The sequence below is a fragment of the Dendrobates tinctorius genome, unplaced genomic scaffold (genome assembly GCF_039654945.1).
Source record: "Dendrobates tinctorius isolate UK_male_01 unplaced genomic scaffold, ASM3965494v1 ptg000157l, whole genome shotgun sequence".
Lineage (NCBI taxonomy): Eukaryota > Metazoa > Chordata > Amphibia > Anura > Dendrobatidae > Dendrobates > Dendrobates tinctorius.
Window position 1 is genome coordinate 2840652 of NW_027361824.1, and position 12378 is coordinate 2853029.

General features: G+C 45.6%; 1 protein-coding gene across 6 annotated transcripts in view; it reads left to right on the plus strand.

The window, feature by feature from the left end:
- The window catches only part of LOC141051385 (uncharacterized), a 55115-nt gene extending 43461 nt beyond the window's left edge, over window positions 1-11654 (plus strand). For 4 of the 6 annotated variants that reach the window (XM_073548328.1, XM_073548332.1, XM_073548330.1 and 1 more), the window contains one exon: window positions 10503-11654. In XM_073548328.1, coding sequence (XP_073404429.1) covers window positions 10503-11524 — 1022 coding nt within the window. In that variant the 3' untranslated portion in view covers window positions 11525-11654. The remainder of the gene's footprint in view (window positions 1-10502) is intronic. The other 2 variants (XM_073548329.1, XM_073548331.1) reach the window with 1 other exon arrangement.
- The last annotated feature ends 724 nt before the right edge of the window (window positions 11655-12378 follow it).

Consider the following 12378-nt stretch of genomic DNA (forward strand, 5'->3'; position numbering starts at 1 on the left):
CATCTGCATTTCCCATCTGTACCCCTGGGCGGTGCTCCACCGTAAAAGTGTAGGCCTGCAGGGCAAGGAACCACCGGGTCACCCGGCTATTCCGTTCCTTGTTCAAGTGCATCCACTTGAGAGGGGCATGGTCAGTGATCAGCCTGAACTTTCGTCCCACCAGGTAATATTTGAGGGCCTCTAGAGCCCACTTAATGGCGAGGCACTCTTTTTCTACGACTGCATACCTTTGCTCGTGTTTATTCAGCTTCCTGCTGAGATAGAGGACTGGGTGTTCCACTCCGTCCCTCACTTGTGACAGTACGGCCCCGATACCGGTATCAGAGGCATCCGTTTGTACCACAAACTCGCTGCGGAAGTCCGGAGTCACCAGTACGGGCTGAGAGCAAAGTGCCCGTTTTAAGCTATGGAAGGCTTCGTCAGCCGCTAAACTCCATTTAATCATGACGGAGTCTTTCCCTTTTGTAAGATCCGTCAGGGGGGTAGCGATGGCTGCAAAATTGGTTATGAACCGGCGATAATAGCCGGCGATCCCCAGGAAGGCTTGCACCTGCTTCTTGTTGACAGGTTGTGGCCAGTCCTGAACCGCCTGAATCTTATCAACCTGGGGTTTAACAACACCCCTCCCAATTACATACCCCAAATACCGGGCTTCTTCTAGCCCGATGTGACATTTCTTGGGGTTTGCGGTTAGACCTGCCTCCCACAGGTCGTCAATCACAGCTTGTACTTTCTGGAGATGAGTCTCCCAGTCCAAGCTGTAAATGACAATATCGTCCAAATAGGCCGAAGCGTACCGCCTATGTGGCCTCAAGACTCGATCCATCAGTCTCTGGAAGGTCGCCGGTGCCCCGTGCAGTCCAAACGGCATATACACATACTGAAATAAACCTTCCAGCGTAGCAAATGCCGTCTTTTCTCTGGCAGCCTCCGCCAGAGGGATCTGCCAATACCCCTTTGTTAGGTCTAGGGTCGTAATATACCGGGCTTTTCCTAACCGATCTATCAACTCGTCGACCCGGGGCATAGGGTAGGCATCAAATTTTGAGACCGCATTCAGTTTCCTGAAGTCATTGCAGAACCGGATGGTGCCGTCCGGTTTAGGAATTAGCACAATCGGGCTGGACCAAGCACTGTGCGATTCCTCAATGACACCTAACTCTAACATAGCCTTCACTTCTCGGAAAACGGCTTCACGGCGCGCTTCCAGGATTCGGTAGGGCTTTACGTGAACTGTGACACCAGGTTCCGTTACGATGTCATGTTTCATTAGCGTAGTCTGCCCGGGTTTTTCTGAGAAAAACTTTTGGTTGTGAAGTAGAAACTGCCTGACCTCAGTCTTTTGCCGCTCCGAGAGAGTCTCTGCAACCCGTACCTCCGGTACGGTATGCGAGCAGACGGGACGGGCCAGCTCCGCTGACAAGGCAGACCGATCCTTCCAGGGCTTTATCAGATTTACATCATAGATCTGTTCAGGTTTCCGCTTACCTGCCTGGTATACTTTGTAGTTTACTTCACCAACTTTTTCCTTAATCTCAAAGGGGCCCTGCCACTTTGCCAGGAACTTACTGTCCACTGTGGGGACCAGGATCAACACCCTATCTCCGGGTGCAAACGTGCGGATCTTGGCGCCCCTATCATAGATTCTTTTTTGGGCTCCTTGAGCCTGTATCATGTGTTCTTTGACGATAGGCATAACAGCCACAATACGGTCCTGCATTTGTGTGACGTGATCTATCACTGTTTTAAACGGAGTGACCTGACCCTCCCAGGTTTCTTTTGCAACGTCTAACAGTCCGCGAGGACGTCGGGCGTACAATAACTCGAAAGGCGAGAATCCCGTGGAAGACTGGGGCACTTCCCTGATGGCAAAAAGCAAATACGGAAGTAAATAGTCCCAGTTCTTCCCATCCTTGTCTATCACCTTTCTCAGCATCTGCTTCAGAGTTTTATTGAACCGTTCGACCAACCCGTCTGTTTGAGGATGATACACGGATGTGCGTAACGGTTCGATTTGTAACAATCGGCAGAGCTCCTTCATTACCCTGGACATAAAGGGGGTCCCCTGGTCGGTGAGTATCTGTTTTGGTATACTGACCCGACTAAACACATGCACCAGCTCCTTGGCAATCGTCTTGGTGGCCGTGTTACGCAAAGGGATGGCCTCCGGGTAACGAGTGGCATAATCCAAGATGACCAGGATATGTTGGTGTCCACGTGCAGGCCGTGGAAGGGGCCCAACTAAATCCATCCCAATCCTCTCAAACGGGACTTCAATAATAGGTAGGGGTATCAAAGGGCTACAGAACCGGGGCTTAGGTGCAGAGGCTTGGCAGTCAGGACAAGACTCGCAATATACACGAATATCGTGATGCATGCCTGGCCAAACAAAACAGTGTAATATCCTTTCGGTGGTTTTCTGGACTCCCAGGTGACCTCCCATCACATGTCCGTGGGCCAGGTCCAGGACCTGCCGCCGGTAGGGTTTTGGCACGACTAATAGTTGCACCGTATCTTCCCCCTTTTTCTCTATCTGATAGAGTAATTCATTCTCCAGAACCATGTAAGGATATGCCAGCCTAGAGCCAGGTTCTACGGGTACCCCATTTATCACTTTCACATTTGTCCTAGCCTGAGAAAGGGTAGGATCCTTTATTTGCTCGCTTTGGAAGTCATCTTTCTGAACTTCTAAATCCGGCAAACGGGGAGGTGGACGGCTGTCAGCCTCCTCCTCTTCCCCGGTCTCCTCCGTATCACCCGCCATGACTGAAAACGGGAACTGCAGGTCATTTCCCGCAGACTCTTCCCCCGAGTCTTCCAGGGAGACCTCTTCCAGGGGTTCGGGACCCACACGCTCCCTGGGAGAAGAATCATGTACACTATTACCCGAGGGCATCAACTGATTCTCCCACAATTGCCAGAAGTGGGGAAAATCCCGGCCCAGGATAACATCATGCAATAACGCCGGGACGAGTCCCACTTTATATTGCACAGACCCATAGGAAGTTGTAATGCATATGACTGTGGTGAGGTACGAACAGGTGTCTCCATGCACACACGTTACAGAGAATTTGTCTGATGGCCCAGTCGGGGCTGGCACCAGACTGGCCTTCACCAGAGTCACCACACTTCCCGAGTCTAACAATGCCACCACATTTTTGCCATCAACAGTTAAATCACACAAGTGTTTTTCCACATCCTTTTGACCGACATTCACACTCACTACCCGTGCAACCATAGACATGCGGTTTTTAGAGTCTGTGACGTCGCACTGCATGGGTTCAGTAGTGACCGGACAGTTTGCAGCAATATGTCCCATCTCTTGGCAGCGGAAACACCTAACTGGCCCCTTGCTTAGACCATAGTTCGTTACTCTCGGCCTCGCAGTGCGGGCAGTCCCGTTTTCCTCCCCCACTGTCTTAGGGAATTTTCCATCTCCCCTACTCCCTGGAACAGTCTTACCGGTTCCACGTGGAGACGATGAAGAACGAGGTGGGGTAGCGTCGTCTCGGAGTCCTTCCGCCACGGAGTAACGTTCAACCAGATCCACCAGTTGATCTGCCGTCGTAGGATTTCCATGGCTTAGCCACTTCCTCAGGGTTGGCGGTAGAGCTCTCAGGTACTTGTCCATGACGACTCTCTGGATTATCTCTGGCGCTGTCAACACCTCGGGTTGTAGCCACTTCTTCGTCACGTGGATCAGGTCGAACATCTGTGACCGCGGTGGTTTATCCGGCTGATAAGTCCATTGATGCACTCTCTGTGCACGGACAGCGGTCGTCACTCCCAGCCGGGCCAAGATCTCGGCTTTCAATTTGTCAAAGTCCTGCGCAGCTTCAGGTTCCAAGTCATAATACGCCTTTTGGGCCTCACCGGAAAGAAACGGGGCAATCAGGCCGGCCCATCGTGCCTTCGGCCATTTTTCTCGCACCGCCGTCCGTTCAAATGTGGTCAGGTATGCCTCGACGTCATCTTCGGTCGTCATCTTCTGCCAGTACCGACTCACGTGAATCACTCTCGACTCTGCTTCCAGGTTAACCTCAGATAAGCTTGCCAGGCGCTGCGCCACCTGCTGGAGAAGCGAATGATCGGTAGCTGTCTTGTCCACCAACTCCTTCAGCTGGGCCATCATCACCCGATTAGCTTCTTGCTGGACGGCGGTGGACTGTACCAGCGCTTTCACCACGTCCTCCATGCTCATGCTTGCAACGTGATGCCCGCGTTCTCCACCACAATGTGATAAAACACTCCAGGATCGGCTTTGCTGGGGTCAAAGGTCACGTGCGTTCAGCATGAAACTCAGGCGCAGAGCTGGGATTCGGGTGTAACTGACCCTGGTTCAGGTTTATTAACGGTGAAAGCAATGCAAAAGGAAATAAAACATAAAACAAATCCTTGCCTGTCCGGCACTAACTAAACAATGGACAACCTAACTACCAACTGGCGGGCTTCTCCCGTCCAGCCAAACCACAGTTGCAGTGGGCACTGCTGTCACTCACGTGTGTCTCTCACACAGACAGGCTCTCTGTGTTCCCAGGCTGAGACACTCACACAACCACCTGGCATCCTTATATATCCACCTCCCATTATCCATTATTAAGCAGGTGCGATACTGACCAGACTAGGCCACATAGGAAAGGAATCTGGGCGAGATATACCTGCCCTCATCCACTATTCCCACATGATTCTCACAGTATCTATTTTTACTTTTGAAATTTGCCAGTAGCTGCTGCATTTTCCACCCTAGGCTTTTATGTGAGTCAATAAGTTTTCCCAGTTTTTTGTGGCAAAATTAGGGGGGGTCGGCTTATACACGAGTATATACGGTAAATGTTGTAAGATCATTGACCATGGAGCAAGGAGTATTCGATCTAATTCCACTGGGAGAACAATTAAAATAAATCAGAGTCTCACATATAGGACAGATTTTGTTATCTATGTAGTGACTTGCAGATGCGGGCTTCAATACGTGGGACGAACTTCCCAGGAACTGAGAGCCCAGATGAACAGTCACCGCTATAATACAAAGAACGGGCAGAGTAACCATAGTCTGTCCCGTCATCTTCTGCTGAAGCACAAAAATGCTTCTGTATCACGGTTACACCGTTGGAACATATACCAAAAGGGGTTAATAATAGGAATAAATTATTAAATCGAAAGGAGTCCTATTGGATATATAGGCTACCAAGCCTCTATCCAAACGGACTTAATGACGTCATAGAGAATGTGTAAGGGATTGTCACGGGTAAGACAGTCGTTTTAGGGTATGTGCACACATTGCAGATTTGCCCGCAGAATTTTCTGCACAGAATCTGCACCTCTTGGCAGAAAACGCAGGTAAAAATCCATGCGTTTTTGATGCAGATTTTCCTGCAGATTTGTATGCATTTTTGTAAACTAAATAAAGATGTTATTTAACCCCTTTCTGACATCTGACGTACTATCCCGTCCACGGTACCCGGGCCCCTATGACTGGGGACGGGATAGTACGTCATCGAGATCAGCGGCGCCCCCGGGGGGAACGCCGCTGATGGCGGCCGGGTGTCAGCTGACTATCACAGCTGACACCCGACACAATGTGTCAGGGGCGGTCACGGACCACCCCCGGCACATTAACCCCCGGCACACTGCGATCAAACATGATCGCAGTGTACCGGAGGTTTAGGGAAGCATCGGCAGGGAGGGGGCTCCCTTCGTGCTTCCCTGAGACCCCCACAGCAGCGCGTTGTGCAGTGCTGCTGGGGGGGCTCCATCCCTGCAGGCCTCGGATCCAATATGGCCGCAGGGGCCTGCAGGGAGGCGGCTTCCTCAGTGCCTGCAGAGCGCAGGTATGAGGAAGCCTTGTGTAGTGTCTGTCAGATCGCTGATCTGTCAGCACTGTGTGACGTGTCAGATCAGCGATCTGACACAAGACAGTGATGTCCCCCCTGAGACAAAGTAATAAAGTGTAAAAAAAAAAAAAAAATCGCTTAATAATAAAAAATATTCCCTAATTCATTTTTTTGGAAATAAAAAAAACCAAACAAAAGTACACATATTTAGTATCGCCGCGTCCGTAACGACCCGCCCTATAAAACTGTCCTACTAGTTTACCCCTTTAGTGAACCCCTTAAAAAATAAAAAACAGCAAAAAATAATGCTTTATCATCATACTGCCGAACAAAAAGTGCAATAACGCGCGATCAAAAAGACGCATATAAATATCCATGGTACCGCTAAAAACGTCATCTTGTCCCGCAAAAAAATGAGCCGCCATACAGCATCATCAGCGAAAAAATAAAGTTATAGCTTGCAGAATAAAGCGATGCAAAAATAATTATCTTTTATATAATTGTTTTTATTATATAGAAGCGCCAAAACATAAAAAAAGACATAAATGAGGTATCGCTGTAACCGTACTGACCCGAGGAATAAAACCGCCTTATCAATTTTACCACACGTGGAACGGTGTAAACGCCCTCCCCCCCCCCAAAGGAATTCATGAATTGCTGGTTTTTGTTCATTCTGCCTCCCAAAAATCGTAACAAAAAGCGATCAAAAAATGTCACGTGCCCGAATGTGGTACCAATAAAAACGTCAACTTGTCCCACAAAAAACAAGACCTCACTTGACTTTGTGGGCCAAAATATGGAAAAATTAGAGCTCTCAAAATGTGGTGATGCAAAAACTATCTTTTGCAATAAAAAGCGTGTTTTAGCGTATGACAGCTGCCAAACATAAAAACCCGCTATAAATAGTAAATCAATCCCCCCGCTATCACCCCCTTAGTTAGGGCAAAATAATAAAATAAAGTATTTATTTCCGTTTTCCGGTTAGGGTTGGGGCTAAAGTTAGGGTTTGGATTAGGGTTAGTTTTATGGCTAGGGTTATAGTTAGGACTGGGGTTAGGGGTATGTTGGTGTTAGGGTTGGAGTTAGAATTGGAGTGTTTCCACATCAGGGGCTCTCCAAACGTGACATGGCATCCAATCTCAATTCCAGACAATTTTGCATTGAAAAGTCAAACGGCGCTTCTTCCCTTCCGAGCTCTGCTGTGCGCCCAAACAGTGGTTTACCCCCACATTCACTATCGTTCAAAAGTTTGGGGTCACCCAGACAATTTTGTGTTTTCCATGAAAACTCTTTCTTTTATTAATCAGATGAGTTGCCAAATGAATGTAAAATCTCGTCCAGACATTGACAAGGTTCGAAAAAAAGATTATTTGAAATAGTAATTTTCTCCTTCAGACTTTGCTTTCGGCACAGAATGCTCCATTGCAGCAATTCCAGCATTGCAGACCTTTGGCATTCTAGCAGTTAATTTGCTGCGGTGATATGGAGACATTTCACCCCATGCTTCCAGAAACCCCTCCCACAAGTCGGTTTGGCTTGGTGGCACTTTTTGCGCATCATACTGTCAAGCTGCTCCCACTACAGCTCAATGGGGTTGAGATCTGGTGACTGCGCTGGCCACTCCATTACAGATAGAATTCCAGCTGCTGGCTTCTTCCCTAAATAGTTCCTGCATAATTTGGAGGTGTGCTTTGGGTTATTGTCCTGTTGTAGGATGAAATTGGCTCCAATCAAGCGCTGTCCACAGGGTATGCATGGCGTTGCAAAATGGAGTGATAGCCTTCCTTATTCAAAATCCCTTTTACCTTGTACAAATCTCCCACTTTACCAGCACCAAAGCAACCCCAGACCATCACATTACCTCCACCATGCTTGACAGATGGCATCAGGCACTCTTCCTGTATCTTTTCAGTTCTGCGTCTCACAAATGTTTTTCAGTGTGATCCACACACCTCAAACTTGGATTCGTCTGTCCATAACACTTTTTCCCAATCTTCCTCTGTCCAATGTCTATGTTCTTTTTGCCCATATTATTCTTTTCCTTTTATTAGCCAGTCTCAGATATGGCTTTTTCTTTGCCACTCTGCCCTAAAGGCCAGCATCCCGGAGTCGCCTCTTCACTGTAGACGTTGACATTGGCGTTTGTGTGTACTATTTAATGAAGCTTCCAGTTGAGGACCTGTGAGGCGTTGATTTCTCAAACTACAGACTCTAATGTACTTTTCTTGTTGCTCAGTTGTGCAGCGGGGCCTCCCACTTCTCTTTCTACTCTGGTTAGAGCCTGTTTGTGCTCTCCTCTGAAGGGAGTAGTACACACCGTTGTAGGAAATCTTCAGTTTCTTGGCAATTTCTCACATGAAATAGCCTTCATTTCTAAGAACAAGAGTAGACTGTCGAGTTTCACATGAAAGTTCTTTTTTTCTGGCCATTTTGAGATCCAGATGTAATGCTCCAGATTCTCAACTAGCTCAGGTTTATAGCTTCTCTAATCAGCCAAACTGTTTTCAGCTGTGCTAACATACTTGCACAAAGGTTTCCAAGGGTATTCTAACCATCCATTAGCCTTCTTACACAGTTGGCAAACACAAAGTACCATAAGAACACTGGAGTGATGGTTGTTGTAAATGGACCTCTATACACCTATGAAGATATTGCATTACAAACCAGACGTTTGCCGCTAGAATAGTCATTTACCACATTAACAATGTATAGAGTGTATTTCTGAATCATTTAATGTTAGCTTCATTGGAAAAAACTGTGCTTTTCTTTCAAAAATAAGGAAATTTCTAAGTGACCCTAAACTTTTGAACTGTAGTGTATAGACTATCTGCTTACTCAGGACAAATTGTATAATGTTTTTTGGGGTCCAATTTCTCCTGTTACTCTCGTGAAAATAAAAAAAATCGGGGGCGAAAAGATCATTTTTGTAAAAAAAAAAATGTAAAAAAAAAGAAATGATTTTTTTATCTTTACGGCTGTACATTATAAACTTCTGTGATGCACTTGGGGGTTCAAAGTGCTAACTATACATTTAGATAAGTTCCTTATGGGGTCTAGTTTCCAAAATGGTGCCACTTGTGGGGAGTTTCCAGTGTTTAGGCACATCAGGGGCTCTCCAATGGAGACATGGCGCCCAATCTCAATTCCAGCCAATTTTGCATTGAAAAGTCAAACAGCGCTCCTTTCCCTTTCGAGCTCTATCATGCGCCCAAACAGTGGTGTACCTGCATATATGGGATATCAGCGTACTTAGGAAAAATTGTGCAACAACATTTGGGGTCCAATTTCTCTGGTACCCTTGGTAAAAAAAAAAAAAATTGGATCTGAAGTACATTGTTTTGTGAAAGAAAGTTTAATTTTTTTTTTTTTTTTTTTTTTTTTAGCATTCCAAAAATTCCTGTGAAGCACCTGAAGGGTTAATAAACTTCTTGAATGTGGTTTTGAGCACCTTAAGGGGTGCAGTTTTTAAAATGGTGTCACTTTTGGGTATTTTCTATCATGTCGACGCCTCAAAGTGACTTCAAATGTGATGTGGTCCCTAAAAAACAAATGGTGTAAAAATGAGAAATCGCTGGTCAAATTTTAACCCTTATAACTTCCTAATAAAAAAAAAATTTGGTTCCAAAATTGTGCTGATGTAAAGTAAAGATGTGGGAAATGTTACTTATTAAGTATTTTGTGTGACGCATCTGTGATTTACGGGCATGAAAATTCAAAGTCTGAAAATTGCGAAATTTTCAATCTTTCTGCCAAATTTCTGTGTTTTTTCCACAAACGCAAGTCATATCACATAAATTCTACCACTATCATGAAGTACAATATGTCACGAAAAAACACTGTCAGAATCACCAGGATCCATGGAAGCTCCAGAGTTATTACTTCATAAATGGTAAAAGGGTTAAGGCAAACTTGCCAGCTGTTTTGGCCGATATAAGCTGCGGCCACTGCCTGTCAGGGCTTATCTACAGCATTCTGTAATGCATTCTGTAATGCTGTAGATAAGCCCCCGATCTAACCTGAAAGATAAGAAAAATATCTTTTATTACACTCACCCTGGAGGCGGTTCTGTCCGGCCCGATGGGTGTTGCAGGTCTGGGTCCAGCTCCTCCCATCTTCTTAGGATGCCGCACTCCTTCTTGCATCATGGCTCCCCGGCATTGCGCTCCTGCGCAGGCATATTTATCAGCCCTGATGAGGGCAGAGTAAAGGACTTCAGTGCGCAGGCGCTGGGCCTCTCTGACCTTTCCCGGGGTCTGCGCACTGCAGTACTTTACTCTGCCCTCAAAAGGGCAGATAAGTACGATTGTGCAGGAGTGCGATGCCGGGGAGACATAACGCAAGCAGGAGGGCGGCATTGCAGGAAGATGAAAGGCACCCGACCCGGACCTGCAGCACCCATCGGACCGGACCTCCCCAACGGGTGAGTGTAATAAAAGTTATTTTTCTTATCTTTCAGGTTAGATCAGGGGCTTAGCCACAGCATTTAGAATGCTGTAGATAAGCCCTGAAAGGCAGAGGCTGCATCTTATATCGGCCAAAACTGCTGACAGGTTCCCTTTAAAGTTTTTTTTACATAAACTGTCCATAAAAATGGCAAGCTAAGTAAATATGTTAAAGTATAAAACTCAAGGATATTTTATAAAAAAAAAAATAAATATTTTTTTATCTTAGCAGATGACTGTACCAGGAGATCAGAGGGACAGGTGACTCCAGGTATGCCATCATCCATTCACAGCAAAGATCTGTCTTCTGATCCTATGAAACAGGTCCCAACTTCTGATTCATTACCGATTACAAAGGAACATCAAAGTCACAAAAGAGGCATTAAAAAACAAACGGCTCCTAAAGCAATTAAGTCACTTTCATGTTCAGAATGTGGGAAATGTTTTAAGTATAAATCAGAGCTTGTTACTCACCAGAGAACCCACACAGGGGAGAAGCCTTTTTCCTGTTCAGAATGTGGGAAAAGTTTTTCACAGAAATCAAATTTTGTTACCCACCAGAGAACTCACACAGGGGAGAAGCCTTTTTCATGTTCAGAATGTGGTAAATGTTTTAAGATGAAATTGGCTCTTGATAGACACCAGAGAACTCACACAGGGGAGAAGCCTTTTTCCTGTTCAGAATGTGGGAAATGTTTTAACCAGAAATCAGTTCTTGATAGCCACCAGAGAACTCACACAGGGGAGAAGCCTTTTTCTTGTTCAGAATGTGGGAAATGTTTTTACCAGAAATCAGATTTGGTTAAGCACCAGAGAACTCATACTGGGGAGAAGCCCTTTATCTGTTCAGAATGTGGGAAATGTTTTAACCCGAAAAAAGATTTGGTTAAGCACCAGAGAACTCACACAGGGGAGAAGCCTTTTTCCTGTTCAGAATGTGGGAAATGTTTTGCACACAGATCAAATTTTGTTACCCACCAGAGAACTCACACAGGGGAGAAGCCCTTTTCATGTTCAGAATGTGGGAAATGTTGTAACCAGAAATCAGATTTGGTTAAGCACCTGAGAACTCACACAGGGGAGAAGCCTTTTTCCTGTTCAGAATGTGGGAAATGTTTTAAACATAAATCAGATCTTGTTACTCACCAGAGAACTCACACAGGGGAGAAGCCCTTTTCATGTTCAGAATGTGGGAAATATTTTAACAGGAAAAAACATCTTGTTAGACATCAGAGCAGTCACGCAAAGTAGAAGCTTTTTTCATTTTCTTAATATGGGAAATATTTTACTTGGAAATAAACTGTTGATGTCACATAGGGGAGAAGCCTTTTCTATGTTCAGAATGTTGGAATCGTTTTAATTAAAATTGAATCTTCTTTAAGGGGTTGTCTCGTTATGTTTGCTGACAAAAGGATAAAGCTAATAATTTTTATCTAGTGCTATCTTATTCCGCAGCGCTTTACATACATTATCATTGCAGTCCCTGATGGGGCTCACAATCTAAATTCCCTATCATTATGTCTTTGGATTGTGGGAAGAAACCCATGCAAAGACATGGGGAGAACATACAAACTCCTTGCAGATGTTGTCCTTAGTGGGATTTGAACCCAGGACTCCTACGCTGCAAGGCTGCAGTGCTAACTACTGAGCCACTGTGCTGCCCTATAAACTTTGTTAATTTCTGTGCATGGCTCGTGTGGTGTAACAAAAAGTGAGTCTTGACACCGCTGATGAGGAGACGGCACGCCAGCAGTGTCAGTGGAGTTTTAGTCTTCCAATGAGAAATCGTCCAGACCTGAATAAATAAGATGATTTGTTCTTTATTGATCATGCCGGCATGGAGAGAGAATGACGGCCGCACCAGATGTGAGCAGTCACCTGTCTGACCCAATATAGATTCTTAGAGTTTAAGTAGAACAACAGAAAGGCGTTCAAAATACAAAGTTTGCAAAATAGTACATATGATGGAATATGCTTGCCTGTCAGCTTCCCTTATCTACGTTACCAGAGAAGTAAAAGGGATGACAGTTTATTTGTACGCAAGACAAGGAAAGCAAACTAAGCATTCACAAAAGGAACACCCATGTCTTCTCAACACGTCAGCT